This window comes from Periplaneta americana, chromosome 17, assembly GCF_040183065.1.
Source record: "Periplaneta americana isolate PAMFEO1 chromosome 17, P.americana_PAMFEO1_priV1, whole genome shotgun sequence".
NCBI lineage: Eukaryota > Metazoa > Arthropoda > Insecta > Blattodea > Blattidae > Periplaneta > Periplaneta americana.
In genome coordinates this window covers 15,986,576-16,003,279 of record NC_091133.1, presented here as the reverse complement: position 1 = coordinate 16,003,279, position 16,704 = coordinate 15,986,576, and the positions used below count along the sequence as shown (strand labels likewise).

The following is a 16,704-nucleotide window of genomic DNA, read 5'->3' as shown; positions in this document are numbered from 1 at the left end:
TTATAAAGAGCAAACTATTTTTAGTAGTTTCATTAACTTTATTAACTTATATTAATTCATAGTTGGGAATGAGTGACTTCAAGTAGTTCGAGACAATTGCAACTAAATGCATAAAACATAAGTAAAATGAATAACCTCAAATACATTCCTGATATTGTTATTTAGCCATCTGTTCGAAGCCAGGTTTGAACCTCATAAGTGATACCAACAAGACATCACTCATGAGGTAGGGTCACCAGTTCCTTTCCCTCTCCATTGCATATATCGCTGACTAACTACATATTACACTAATCAGACTTCAGATGCATACAAACAGTTTTTCATCCTCTGACACATATCGTTATGTGAGATGTACTGCCTGATAATAAATGTACATATCAGCCAAAACCTCAATCAGAGTGACCTGATATTATAATCATAAGTATATCATGTTTGCTGAGTAACAATACATGACAGACTGAAGAAAAAAAAATTAGAGACCGTAACAGCAACATAATTAAACAGAAGACTGGTATGGGATGGTAATTTGGTAAGAGTACACCAGATACGATTTGCAAAGTAGAAAGCAAAACTCAGGAGTAAAGGATGAGTAGAAGACGTTGGAATACAAAGACAATAAATGAAGGCAAAAGAAGGAGAATTAACAGTGGCCGAATTAGTGGTGGTGTTAGTGGTAGTGATGTTTAATAATTGTGATGGTATTCATTTTAATATAACATATGTCTTTTCAATAACAAATTATCTAGAATCTTTCATATCAATAAAAATCAGCTACTGGTACATCTACCTATCTTTATACATCGACACTCCAATCTTCAGGTTAGTCGATCTCGTGTGCCTCCTATCCCGCGTCCACACCTGTGGAGTATTTTTCAGGGGTTTTCCCTCAACCCAATACGAGCAAATGCTGGATAACTTTCGGTGCTGGACCCCGGACTCATTTCACCGGCATTATCACCTTCATATCATTCAGATGCTAAATAACCTAGATGTTGATACAGCGTCGTAAAATAACCCAATAAAATAAAAAAATCCTATCCCGCACTGCCTTCATAAAGTCTTTCAGGTGCTTTCTATTCGTTGATCGCATTTGGCCTTGTTTCCAACTAGTTCTTAGTGAATGGCGAAACCATATCATGCCATAATGCTTTGCAAATTAATGTTGTATGTGATAATATTATAGAAACAATGAAAGAAAGGACAGTGTGAAGACTCGCACACCACACTCACCTGTCAGTCAGAATCTCATTCTCCTCTGTTGTAACTTCCAGTTTCAGCTCGTCCTTTACTATATCCAGATTACACAACTCTTCCTAAAACATAAAGAGGGAACAGTACAGAAAGATGGTGCAACTGTACACTTACAGTAAATCGATTTTCATGTCATATGCTAACTTTTAAATCCTATCGAGTATAAGTAGAAATTTCAGTAAGAGAAGACAGATTTTAAAGCTCACAATACACAGGAATGTTCTGTTTCAAATGCCCTAACATCTGAACTTGTATTGTATTGTATTGTATTCATTAATATTCCATGGTATTCATACATTGCTTAACAGCTAGAATATGGAACAAGTCAAAAAACTTAATACTATTATAAAGTCTTAATTTATAATCACAGTGAAGTTGAAATATATACAGGAGAGGTTTACAATATAGTCTACTAGTACAACACAAAATTGTATTATCAATTTCATGAAGCGTTGTTGAATGTCATGAATTCACCTAAAGAATAGAAGGTGTCTTTAATTTGGCCCTAAATAATCTTATGTTTTGAGTTTCATTTTTTTATCAATAGGGAGGCTATTAAAAATTGTTACTGCCATATAACGCACTCCTTTTTGATAGCATGATAGACTTGCCGATGGACTATGAAAGTAATTTTTTTGCCACGTATTTATGCTATGAACTGTTGAATTAGTTACAAAGTTTTCACGATTACATACAAGGAAGATTATTAATGAAAAAATATATTGAAAAGCCATGGGCATTATTTATAGTTTTTTTTTAAATAGTCCTACACGATTTTCTAGATTTGACACCCACTATTATTCTAGTTACTCTTTCTTGTAATAGGAATACACTGTTACTATCAGTAGAATTTCCCCAGAATATTCCAAAACTCATTACCGAGTGGAAGTATGCAAAGTGTATTGTTTTTAAGGTATTGACATTTACTATCTTTTGCATAGATCTAATAGCAAAACATGCCGAATTTAGTTTGGGGATAATTTCTTTAAGGGGTTAGGTACAGCTTACAGCAGTAAAATTTTGAAAATATTCAACATTTTTTTCCTCCATTACTGTATCTCGCACAATAATGAAAATTAGTCTGTGTAAAACATAGTCATTCTGTTGCATGATAAAAATATTTTTAAGATTTATATATTTTACAATTCAAAATGTTGGCAGTTCACTGTGCAGTGACGAAGCGTTTCCCCCATAACTAAAAAACTATCCAACATTCTGTGATGAAATTTTTTTTTGTGTATTTATGCATGTCATACCTGTAAGATGATGAAAAATCACTTCTCTATCCTTGATAAATTCTCTGATAAAAAATAAATTCATTAAAAAAGGTCAAATATCAGTATTTTCTTCTAATATAAAATTTAGAAAAATATTATTTATTAAGGAATGTAGTTGAAAGAGCATGATATTGTAAACATGAGTTTCAGCAATAAAATAAAACAGAGAGAACATGAAAAAGTTAAAATGTTTATGAGTTTTGATGGAAATGCTTCATCACTGCACAGTAAACTGCCACCATTTCGAATTTTGAAAAAAAAATATATATATATATATATATATATATATATATATATATATATATATATATAAATATTTGTTCATATAGCTGAAGAAAGGTATTTTACACATACCAAGTTTCATTATTGCATAAGATAAATAATGGAGGGAAAAAAAATTCTGAATATTTCCAAAAAATTTACTGCTGCAAGCTGTACCTAACCTTTAATATCATTTTTCCAATTTAACAAATTATCGATTTTTAAGCCAAGAAATTTGGCTGTTTTTTCCAATAAGAACCTATTATTAATTATTGAGCTTGAAATTTGCGAGGTTGAATTTTGACAGGATTTAAATTGAATTATGTTAGTTATGTTGCAATTTAACACTAATTTATTGACTGAGAACCAATCACATATTTTGAACAGAATTTCCTCTGTTGAAGATAGGAATGTATTGGAGTTACTGGCTGGAATTACTATACTTGTGTCATCTCCAAATAATATGGGATGATCTACATCTTTTATTAGGGGGCAAGATCATTTATGAACACTAGAAAAAGTAGGGGACCTAATATTTATCCTTGAGGAATTCCATTATTAATAGTTCCTCATGTCGAGGTAGATTTCATAGTTCTATTGATTTCGACTTTCTGTTTTCTTTCTATGAGATATGAGTGAAACCAATGATGTGCAACACCTTCAATTCCATAACAATCTAATTTGTCTAGCAGCACTTTCTGATTTATACACTCAGATGCTTTGGATAAATCACAGAAAAACCCTTCAACTTGTAATTTTTTATTACTTGCCTCCAGAATTTTTCCAGTGAAACTAAATGTTGCATTTTCCGTGCCATTACTTTTCATAAATCCACATTGTTCAGGGGTTAAAATGTTGTATTTTTCTAGATGATGATATAATCTTTTATACATTACGTTTTCAAAGATTTTGGAGAAGAATGGTAGAAGTGATATGGGTCTGTAAGAATGATCTTTCAGCAAGTAGACCTCCTTCACTGCCCAATAACGAACCAACTCAGTTTCACTATGTTTAAAGATTTTCTTGTTTCACCACAATACAGAGGGGTCCAAAAACTAAATATATACTTTCACGAATGTTATATTATATGGACTCTCAAAGTTTAACTGAAATACTGCGGGAACATATAGTGTGATATTCTAGTAAACGATAATGCTAGTAGCATGAATGCAAGAGCCAACAATGCAACTGGCAGGACAATATGGCTGCAAGTTTGTCATTAAAGAAATAGGTACAAGAGAAGAAGAAATTTATGAGAAGAATGATTTGGTCTAACAAATTACAATTTAACCTGAATGGTAGAGTGGGTTACCATTATTGTGGCTACAGAAAATCCACACTCCATAATAATGATAATAAGTGAATTCATTGGGACTCAATGTCTGGTGTCGCCAGAAATGTAATTGGATAATATTCTTTTTGAAGGAACAATTACTGGCCTTGTGTACATCGACATGCTTAATACATCCACTTTACCAGCCATTCGTGAATTCTATGGGAATGAGTGATTTTTATTTTCAATAAGATGGCGCACCACCAAGACCATACCAGGTAAATGAAAAGGACGAAAAAGTGATGATGAGTACTCTCCAAGCTCACTCAATTTAACTTCACTCTACATTTTACTTTCATTTGTGATGAACCCTAAAGGATGTGATGTAGACTTAACGGCAAAAAGAATGGGCTAACTCTTGGTCGATAGAAATGCTAAGTTCTATCGCGCGGTTAACTTGTGTAAACGACCTGACTTCAAGGCAATGCTGTGGTGTCTCTTCATTCAAAGTCGTCCGCCTACAATGTAGTTAACATTACGAGCTATGTGTAGACCAGTGGTAGGATGTTTGGCATTCAAACTAGAGGTTGTGAGTTCACCTCCCGGTACAGTAAAATTGTTTTTTTTTTTTATTTCAGTTTTTAATTAATGTATTAGTTTAAATGTGAAATGACATTTGTTCATAAACTTCGTTATGCCTGCCTTGTAAAAATATTATTGCCCATCACTTGTGGACTATTAATAGACGAGACCCAGCCTGTATAAACAAAAATATTTGTTTCACATTCTAAAAACTCGGACGCATATCAAACATAAATAACTAATTAAATAAACAAAAACACTATTTGTTAATATATTAACAAAAAAAAAAAAAAGGCCTGTGGTGGGGACTAGTATCTCGTCCACAAACCACATACTTCAAGAACTGCCCTCATTCTGCGCAGCATGGAGTCCACAAGATTAAGGAACAGGTTAAATTCATGGCCACGTCCTCCCACGCATCTAGAACTGTGCCCACAATTCGACAGCTGTCCGAACGGGTGGTCATTCTGCCCAATTAGAGCATAGGATCTGTTTGACTGTATCCCACAAATTTTCAATCAGATATATCTGATGATTTTGGAGGCCAGTCGACCGACTCCTCGTTAACCATTTTTGAATTCGGTTGGCAGAGTGTACCAGGTGATTATCCTGGTGGAAGAAAAGTGTTCCTTCTGGATATCGTTCTCGGGCAGAAGGGATCATTATATTTGCCTAAATGTGTTCATAGATTTCTGCCGTAAACTGACTGTGGATGCGTTCCAGAAGTCCTGTCCCACTGTATGACATTACTCCTAATATGCGACGCTTACGCGACCCGACCTGTTAAGTCATCCCACGAAGCGTTCAACATATCGGTGGCCATCCATATGATAAACTAAGACAGGACTATTGTTGCAACTGGAGACAATTACCTCGTCAGAGAAAATGACATTTCTCCAATCGAAGTCCTGTCAGAGAGTACCATACGCTAGAAGGTCCATGCATGAGTCCATCGTCAAATTTTCTCTTCTCGCAGTTCGACGACACCATATGCCACACTCTCTAAAACGTCTCCTCACGGTTTGTGGGAAACCTGGAAAGTTGGACGCCATTTTGAGTTGAAAGGCAGTTCTAAAGGGGTTGTTCTCAACGTCTCTCAATAACATGGCGTCCTCTTCCCTTGTAGAGATGTGCAGTCGACCAGGAATGAGATTATTCACAACTTCACCATTCTCAATAAAAAATTTAGCCCACCACTTAGCAGTTCACAATGGGACTCCAATCTCTCTGGCCGCCATCGATGCAGAATAACCTATGCAAACCAGGGCCTTGTTGACGGAGTTGTCTCTCTGCCATCTTCAAGCGTAATGACGAGACAGAAGTTTTATTAACAGACAGAAGTATTGCTTGAAAGAGAGAGGGAGGTTTATTATTTATTAGAGTTTGGGCATATTCTAAGAGATGTCGCGACATAAATATAGCTTTGCGAGACATATATTATATCATATTTGTAATTAAAAAAAATTGAGGGAGATTCGAATCATGAGCTACTACCATCTTTTCATTCAGTAGACCAATGCCGTAACGACTTACGGAACTGTGACTGTTAATATTCTTTCGGCATAATACGTGCCTTTCCTTTTCATATTCGCTTTGGGTGATTTTATATTTATCAATTTTATTATTATTTCACTCTTCAGAGGCTCTGATGTATCTAGAATTAACTCTTTATTCGATTTTATAACATATTTTAGACTCTTAAACAAAATGGAGCAAATTTAAATGGTTTAATTATGTGTTACCTGGTGAACTACAGCTTTGACGAGACAAGCATGTGTAATGTTACGTATCTGGAACTTAAGAAATTGTCGGCGGCCCATTCTTTTTGCTGTTAAGTGTACCATAGAAAATCAGCTATATTAGAGGAACTACTCCTACATGAAGAAATTGAAGTACCGTGCACAATCATCACAATAGAGAAATTGATTAATGTTGCACATGGGAAAATTCATCGAACCCAGAAGTGTGTGGATGCTAAGTGGGGAGCACTTCGAGTACTTGTTGTGATAGCAGTTGTTAAGCATCTCACAGCCATCCCTTGATGTGTGTCTCAATTCAGTAATGAAGTTTTCATTCAGATATTTTGCACCTAGAAGTGTGCATACATTTTTGGGCCCCTCTGTCTTTAAATGGAAATAATGTTTTCATGACGCATTCTTTACTCATTTAGATCGAATTTCTGCTAGTATTTTTGTACCAATATTTTATGTTCCAGTAGGTATAGAGACTTCTAAGTACTTTATTTTTAATTCTTTCGCATATTCTGGTAAAATGCTAATACCGAATAGTGAACGTCAATTCCTACCTACAATTTCTTCCTGGCAAACTTATGAACAGGAAAATATTTGATATTATCATTCATATGACCACTAACACAACAGATTGTACGATATATATATATATATATATAATATATAATATATAATAATAATAATAATAATAATAATAATAATAATAATAATAATAATAATAATATACACAACAGATTGTGTATACATAGCCAGCAGGTTTCTCGTACAACAGCATGTGTTTTTAAGCAGGATAATTCACAAAGATCGTGCAATAGTCTGATTCCTGGCATAACTGAGAAGAAAAAACTTCATATATACAATTATGCGATTTTGAATATTTTGCATAAGATCATGGTTCTTACTTTCATGACACATTTTTGCGAACTCCCCTCAGGAGTTACGTGCGTTACAGTTGTGTTCTTGATACCAGTGACACAGTTCGTGACACTAAGGTCAGGATTAGAGATAATGCAACACCAGTAACACAAAGCAAAATCTCCATATTCGTAGTGAGCCACTGTCTTCTATTCAGTGCATGTGGTAAGTAAGAATGCCATTTCAGTTCCCAATAGCGAGTATGCTTGGGAGTTTGCCCATTTGAAAGATTAAAAAATTAATTTTTTACTACTTCAGCCCTATCATAAATAAATTTAAATTTCGTATTCATTTTTTTAATAACACAGTTAAGAATTTGAAGAAAAAAATTAAGGCTTATTCCTTGACGAATTATCTGTAAATTGCAGCATTGAAAAAAATACAGAATTTGCATATGGACATTAGCAACAATTTATTTTCTGAAGGCAAGCACGCATTCACGAGTCACAGCAACAGTATGTAGCTAATAAGACAACCCACATGCAGTCAATGGTTCTCCAGTCCACTGTTGCTGCATCACTGTGCTACACATTGTTTTCTAAGTAATTAAACTTCCATCAAACCATTAGATATCCAATTGTAATTTTTCTGCAGTTATTAGGAATAGCCTACTTCAGTGCATTTAGTAGAAATGTTTTCAGATTTCTAGTGCTACTATTTCATATTGATATCCAAATTTTAACAAATGAATCAAAACAAATTATCTTTAATAATTACATTAAAACCAGTCGGTAGACAATTAACTAAAGACAGCTTTTCAAAAATATTAACATTAATATTCTTAGAAATACGATGCTATAAATGTTATATTGTGCATAATTTCTAACAAATTTTAACATGCAATATTTTTACAATATAGACGACATTAAGATATATGGATTGTATATAGAGACTAAGAGGAATGCAAAAAATAGGAAAGATTGGAGAAAGTTGGGTTTTAAATGAAAGATCTGCCATTGGGCAGAGAAATACGGAAATAAAGATTACATTGAAGTAAAGACACATATATTAGTTCATTAGACAAATAGAGTTAATAAAAGTAATGTAAATCCAATAAGTCATATGAAAGTCAAAAATCAATCTATTTTGTGTGATATAACGTGGAATGACTCACATGCAAAATTCACATGTTTGGTCCGAAAATCGCCATGAGATTGTAGTATGTAAGTTCAGGCACATTGCAATGTGCAATGAGGAATTATCTCAATTATTGGAGGAAATGCCGTAACAAATGCAAACGAAGAATAATGTACCCAGAGGCATGGCCCACTGCCTAACTTCCCAGGACACAGGATAGACCGTGGTGGTCCAGTTACTTGGCTAGCAAGAACTTCGGATTTGAGTCCATTACAATATTGTTTCTGGGCTTCGTTTAAAGACACTGTGTACAGAAGTGTGGGAGTGAACACATGAGAAGAGTTGGCACAATGTATCTGTCTAGCGACCAAGGAGATTCGTGGTCTACAATGCAAGTTAGTAAATGTAGCACATGCAGTTCACATTTGGGTAACTGCGTGTATTGCTGCAGAGGATGAGGTTTTTGAAAATCGGCTTCAATACAGATTTTTCAGGTTAGTAATAAAGTCGATGTTCTGCAATGATTTTATAATACACCCAGTATCATTACTATTTAATAGGAGAAAAATTCGTACCGACACCGGGAATCGAACCCAGGACCTCTCAGCTATGCGCGCTGAGCGCTCTTTCCAACTGAGCTATGCCGGGACACGATACACGGCGCCGGCCGAACCCCTCTCGTAATGCTCTTTATGGGCTTACTACCTGCATTTGAGACGATACACGTCATATATGCAGGAGCGCATATTTAAATGACTTAATGGCCATATTCAACATCGGTTTGTGAAAACTGCTAACAGTTAATACACCACATATTCGTATGAGGTCTCGCCCACCTCATTGAATATTACACCACTACTCTGAAGTAGCCAATGTGTATTATTACTATTTAATACGAGAAAAATTCGTACCGGCACCGGGAATCGAACCCAGGACCTCTCAGCTCTGGTTTACGAGAGGGGTTCGGCCGGCGCCGTGTATCGTGTCCCGGCATAGCTCAGTTGGAAAGAGAGCTCAGCGCGCAGAGCTGAGAGGTCTTGGGTTCGATTTCCGGTGCCGGTACGAATTTTTCTCGTATTAAATAGTAATAATACATATTGGTTATTTCAGAGTAGTCGTGTAATATTCAATGAGGTGGGCGAGACCTCATACGAATATGTGATGTACACCCAGTATCATTTTCGTAGATAATTTAAATGCTTAAACCTTAATAGCTTCCACGTTTATGTTTAACACCCAGAGATGGGGAGAGGTTGTAGCTTATTCAATTTCAGAAGTATTGACATATATTTATCAGAATGGCGTCAGAAATAATATCCTAAAGTTTTGTACGATGTTTCTGAATCACTCTGTAGAGTGTATTTATATGTCATCCTGTAGATTGTGTTTATATATCTGTGCATATAACCACAGTTCAATTACATAGAGTAAAATGGTTTTACATAAAAAATATTAACGACTTTTTCATATGCTAAAATCCCTCTGGTATTGATATAGTAACATTCTGTAAGAAAAAGAATACAATATGAATAATGAACCCTACTGAATTAACATACCTCAACTTTACACTTTTTCGTAACAAAATTAGTAGGCACTGCAGTTTCCTCAACTTCAATATTAGATGTGAGATCACAGCTGTGGTCCACATTCTCCGTCTTTATTCCGACCACTTGGAGATCCAATATATTACTTTTCTGTAGAAGACAAAGACAATGCATACTTAAAATATAACAGCTTGTAAGAATGTGATTCCGAGTGCTACATGCTGCACTCTGTTCCTCATACGAGGGTTGATTGCTAATTAAGGTACATGCGACATACAGTATTGTATGCTGTTGTACCTAGGGAGAAGTTGTACCTGGGGACACTTGGTTTATTTTCAAGATTATGTGGTAGGATTTTTGTTGTCGCAGTTGACCACTCTAATAATTTCATCATTCGGCTGTTCTGTGAATGATTTACTTTTTGTTGAAACAATCTGGAGAGATTTTATTAAAAAAAAAACTGTTTTTGAGCGTAAAACATAAGTAATTTTTAAATTAATGAAATATTTTTAATTCTTTACACACACACGATTAAGAACTTATATCTGTACTTTTAAACCCTGTTACACTAGCTATGAATCCATGTGGTTATTGGCTTGTTTTCCTAACCTCAGTCTTGAAAACTTGCTGGGTCATTCCATACAAAATTTTATAATTTGTACCGTCAAGTTCTGGATTTTTTAAATATTCTAGTAAATGAATGTCATAATAATAAATAGTTAAATGGCCTGATATGAACTTCATCTCACCAATGGTTGATAAGTAGTGAAGGGTGAAATATTCGGGGAGTTGATAGTTGATATGTAGACTATTGTTAAAAATATTATCAAAATGACATGCTTCATTGTATCAACGTAAAAATTGTGCCAATACAATGGTGACTCTATATATTTAAACTTACTTCTATTAAAACTCACAGCAAAATAAAGAAATGTTAATATTTTCAAATTCAATAATTTTTTTACCATGTTCTATTTTTACGGTGAGATAAACAATTTCCTAATCTATCACAAAAATGTTATGATGGGATCTCTAATACATGGGGAAATATTAAATAAACCAGAATTGCAAATGTTGCCATTAAGGATAAAAGTCGTGTGCAGTGTATTACATCACGCGCTCATACCAGACACCCAAACGCGTGCTTAGCAATCGATATGACAAATGCCTGATGTTACGACATCCGCTCAATGGCATGCTGATAGATTTCACGTGAGAGTTTGTTTTTTTCCTGTTATAATCTCGGCGCAACTTTTTCTCTTCAGTTTAGAGGGTGATTTTGTTCTGTTCTGTCATTTTAACTTTAGCCCATCAGTTTAGACGGCGATTTTGATCTCTTCTGTCATTGTAAGTTGTAAGTGTTCAATATGCCTAAATTAAAGACGAAAAGTTGGAGTCATCTGTGGTGTTGCAACACTTTCGGACTTTAAAAATAAAAACATTCGTCACAAGTCTGTAAAAGAAAAGTGACAAGTAGCATGCGTAAAAAGGTCCCACATTTAGTCGTAGGTGATACTATTTAAGAACGCTTTTGCCATAAGATTTCAAAAATTGAAATAATTAGTGAAGTTGCTGGGACTGGAAGTAAGGTCGACAAATCAACAAGCGAAGAAGAATGTTTACAAACAGAGGTGGGAAATTCAACAAGTGAAGAAGCTTATGCTCCTCAACGTAAGGAAGTATAAATGTATCTATGAGAAATAATAATAATAATAATAATAATAATAATAATAATAATAATAATAATAATAATAATGGTGTTATTTAACCTGGCAGAGTTAAGGCCGTAAGGCCTTCTCTTACACTCAACCAAGATTAAAACATGCTTATATATACTTGAACATACAACTGGATCAGAATTAAGTAATTACATACTGATACAATTTTGGTACATAACGAGGTCAAAAGAGGTAGTTACATAAAATTTACCTCATAGAATAATTACATTTACCCATTTCAGAATATATTCATAAATATGAATGTATGTATATATGTGTTTTTGCAAATAACAAGCACATTTACCTACTTTTTTAGCCCTCCAGGAGTCGAAATTTGAAGATAAACATCTTGGGTTCTTGTAGAATGTACTATAAATCATAAATAATTATAATATAACGCTCTTTCATAGAAACTCTGTTGCAATAACGGCGAATATATTTCAATATATAAGGTCAGTAACATGAACAGTGAGGTCACAAAGTGACACAACGACACTACAATGGGTATGGTTGATTGATTAATATGGACATGTATCTGATAGTTTAACGATCCAAGATATTGGTATGAACATCTTCATTTTCATAGCACAGCTGAATTCTGCGCCATGTCCTGGCAGATGTTTTGCAGATATAATCGAGGGTCACTTCGTTGAAGGTAACTTCCACAGTTGCTTGTAATTGTGCCATTGTGTTATAGCGGTGATTTCGCACTTTGTCCTAGATGAACTCCCAGAGAACATTATCAGGTATTGTGAGGTTGGCAAGAACTTGATTATCTGCAGATCCTCTTTATAATGCACGATTGTCATGGTAGCATAGTACCAATATACACATGGGGTTACCAACATTCACATTAAACATTCACAAAGTGAAATAAGAATACATGCGGGGTATGCCCATTTTGTGACCTCACTGTACATCAACATAGAGCAATGTTTCACACAGAATCAATGATAACCTCATTTTAATCTGGTACAGGCACACGAAAAATCAAATAATTGTGAATTATATAAAAATTTCTTTACCACTTGTGATATCTGAGCTCATATGATTGATTTTTATTCACGAACAATGTTTCGAATAGTTGTTTCTTCATTCTTGCAATTTTGATCAATATTTGAAATAAACTTTATTTTCGATTTTTTCCCTTCAATAACCCATTCTAAAAAAGTCGAATGCTTACCAAAAAGAGTACACAGTTATTCCCCGCTAACACACTAACACAGTAAAGCATATCAACTGCTCTTTAATAATCAAAGCAGAACACTAATACATATATTGCAAAGCAGCTTAACATACTTTATTATTGCTACTGTTTCAGCTGGAAATATTTCGCTACATTTGTATTAACATGGACTTATACTGCATGTAAATCACACATCTGACTAGCAAAGTAAAAGAGAGTAATGAATTTGGTATATGGGTATATGCTAATCTTAATGACTACACACTACAATTAAATTATCTTGTGTACTTATATTATTGTAAAAAGATGTCCTGTTTTAGTAATAGTTGATTGATACCATCAAAAGGGCTCACGTAAGTTTGTTGAGATGGTGCTACTCTGGAGGTATATCTGTTCTACAGCACATATTTGACAAATATGCAAGTAGCTATTCTGTTGTAAGAGAATTCAGCTTTTTGATCTCACATACTATATTCATTAAAAATAGAAGACATTAACAAATTAAGAGGATTTATGAAAAGGATTTCCTTCGAAGGTTATCTTAAAACTCAGTCTAAACCAGCACTCATTATCAGCTCTTAAAATAAAATGTAAGAGTAAAAAAAGAAGCATGTATCTACAATGTTAAACAAATAGAAATTATAACCAGTCACTCTAAATTTACCTCTGAAACGGGCTTCTTCTCAGTTGTATCATACTCATCACTCCATTGTATAGCCAAAGGGTCAACCTCAGATTCCTTCTTGATTACATCCATTGTGACTGTAAGCTGCTGAAAGAGGCTTATGCTCAGTGATTACAACATATAATATATAATTTTCTTCAACATGCGAATTTATTCTGACTAATTATATTTCAGACAAAAATATAGAATACCTTCAGTATTAGTGATTATATCTTTATGAATTTGATTATGCATATAACTTATGTACAGAATAAGATCCCAGTCCTGTATAAGCCCTTTAGGCGTGTGTTTATCTAGGCATGCGCCTGGGAGTAAACCTATCTGAAAACTACTAAACATCACTATTACTAGGAATACCTAAGTAATTTATTTAATTTAATCAATCTGTAGCTGAACATTAAAAGTATTCACACAACAATGTGTTCACTATGAGCTATGATTAAAACCAAACATTGTGGTCTGCGTTTCAAATGACAGATATACAATTAAAAGTGAATTTTTAGATAAAGATAGTGAGTGCATTTAAATTCTCTTTGCTATAGCAATTTTGCCGGAAATATTAAGTGCTCACAAGTCAATTGCGTATTATAACACATTTTTCTTACAGTTCAATGTCCAAAATATCTCAACTCTTCTATGTTCATTTATCAGATTGATGTAGATGGGGATATGTGTTTAGGTTTAACAGTAACTGAGGAAAAAAACATATTCTTATAAAAATTTTGGTTCCAATTGAGATGATGGGTACGTTGAGATACACTGGTAACATAAAATAACTATACTCAATGTACCTGTTTAGGTTTAACAGTGTCAAGAGAAAAAAAAGCTTTTACAAATTGAGGTGATGGGTATGTTGAGATACACTGGTAAGATACAATAACTATACTCAGTGTACCTAGGGAAATTTGTTTAGGTTTAACAGTGTCCTGAGGAAAAAACATAATCTTATACAAATTGAGGTGATGGGCATGTTGAGATACACTGGTAAGATACAATAACTATACTCATTGTACCGGGGAAATGTAAACGGTTTAACAGTGTCCTGAGGAAAAAACATAATCTCATAAACATTGTGGTTCCAATTGAGGTGATGGGTATGTTGAGATACACTGGTAAGATACAATTATTATACTCAATGTACTTGAGGAAATGTGTTTATGTTTAACAGTGTCCTGAGAAAAAAGTATAAACCCATAAAAATTTTGGTTCCAACTGAGGTGATGGGTATGTTAAGATACACTGGTAATATACAATAATTATACTCAATGTACCTGGAAAATGTGTTTAGGTTTACAGTGGCCTGAGGAAAAAAACAAAATCTTATAAAAATTTTGGTTCTAATAAATTGAGGTGATGGGTATGTTGAGATACACTGGTAAGATAGCTGCCACTGTAAGGGTGTTATTGTATCTTACAAATATGAATTTCATTTCATTGTTTTAATAATGTTAGTATTGTATTACTTTAAAGATGAATGAATGTTACTGTGTTTTCATATCTATTTAGTTTGTACCTTTGGTAATAATTTTATTTTGAATAAAATATGTGTATGTAACAAAATTACTAATAAAAGCATAATTTAATTGTTGCTTTTACTAAATGAAATATGTTTGTGTGGTTTTGGATTTGTCAAAATGGCATACTTGAAATAATAATAAAAAGGATACCGTACATATATTCGATATGATAGAATATGCAGGTGGCACCAAAATGCATCTGTTCTGCACTGTGTTTCATTTTTGATAAGTAATCTGCAAACCAATCAAATATATCTTCTACATCTATAATGCCATAAAACGTTATATTTTTGTTCTTTATCAATATATTATGATCTACACAATCAACCATAAAATATCATTTTGGCATATGATATTGAACTTAAATAATTCAGAACCCCAACCAACTCCTAACAGCAGCATTGTGTCGCGTTTTGATTTCAAAATTCAAAATGGTCTTAAAACTGCGGTAATACGTATATTGCAAGGTTAAAAAAATAATAAAGGCGTAATCTTTCATCTCTGTAGCACTTTTGAAAAGTTGATATGGGTCTATAACATTGGCCAACAAAATTAAACATATTTTTTGTTAAAATATTGTGACAGCGACGTGAGATTCGAACTCACGACCAGCGTCCCGCAAGAAAGCAGATCGCACAGGCTCCACGGAACATTGAGTGACGTCGCGCGGTGGAGAGAAGAGAGATGGTGTATTACGTCAACGCGACGAGTTTGCGCGCGCATCTGGTGCTGGTAGAGAGGAGAGGGCTCTGGATTTCTCTGGAGTGCCATCTCAAGAGACGCGTGGAACTTTCGAGGCTACGTCGCTGTGGTTATAAATTACGGTCGCGAAGGAACGACAGCAGTTTTCAGTTATTCAGTCAGTGAGTAAGCCAGAGCAAGCAAGCCAGACTTGTGTGCCGGAGTTCGACTCGAGTGTGCGTCCGCATCTGCGTCAGCATCCGAAGGCCTGAGTTCGAGTGCAGTGGACCGCAGTTGGAGGGACCTGAGTTCGAGTGCAGTGGACCGCAGTTGGAGGGACCCGAGTTCGAGTACAGTGAACTGTCTCTGAAGGTCTGTGGTACGAGATACTGTGAACTCGAGTGACTGAGATAGAAGAACTGTGAACTGAGAACTGGTAGTTCTGATTCGTAAATAGTACTGTGTAAATATTAGTTAAGATTAACAGTTCATTGTTGTGCGTAATAGTCCAAGTAAGTTGTCATTGTCGTCGGTGGAGTGCTATAACGAATACTGTGTTGAGTGAAAATTCCAATTGTTGCCGAGAGCGTTTAAGGCGAATTGTAGAAAGGAATTATTGTTGTGAGGAATAAATTACATTGTTGTTACTAATAAAATTCACACTGGTGTCAGAATCGGGACATTATCGACAATGGAGAACCTACAGCAAATGCTGCAAGCCATCGCGGAAATGAAAGCTGAAATGAAAAACGACATAAGTGCAGTAAAAGCAGAAATGAAGAACGATATCAGTGAAGTAAAAGATAACATGAACGACATGAACAGGCACATCAGTGAGGTTAAGAACGACATAAGTGATGTGAAAACGGAGATGAAAAGTGACATAAGCGAAGTGAAAACAGAGATGAAAAGTGACATAAGCGGAGTGAAAGGCGACATAAGCGGAGTGAAAGATGACGTCACTACACAAATCGAAAGTGTTTCGG

General features: G+C 34.6%; 1 protein-coding gene across 3 annotated transcripts in view; it reads right to left on the bottom strand.

Moving 5' to 3' along the window:
• Window positions 1-16,704, bottom strand: part of LOC138692962 (zinc finger protein 665-like) — a 130,305-nt gene that overhangs the window by 10,578 nt on the left and 103,023 nt on the right. For 2 of the 3 annotated variants that reach the window (XM_069816384.1, XM_069816383.1), the window contains exons 2-4: window positions 13,500-13,604; window positions 9,944-10,081; window positions 1,231-1,313 (exon numbers count right to left, since the gene is read on the bottom strand). In XM_069816384.1, the coding sequence (XP_069672485.1) occupies window positions 1,231-1,313; window positions 9,944-10,081; window positions 13,500-13,592 (314 nt within the window). In that variant the 5' untranslated portion in view covers window positions 13,593-13,604. Of the gene's footprint in view, window positions 1-1,230; window positions 1,314-9,943; window positions 10,082-13,499; window positions 13,608-16,704 lie in introns of all 3 variants that reach the window. The other variant, XM_069816382.1, reaches the window with a different exon arrangement.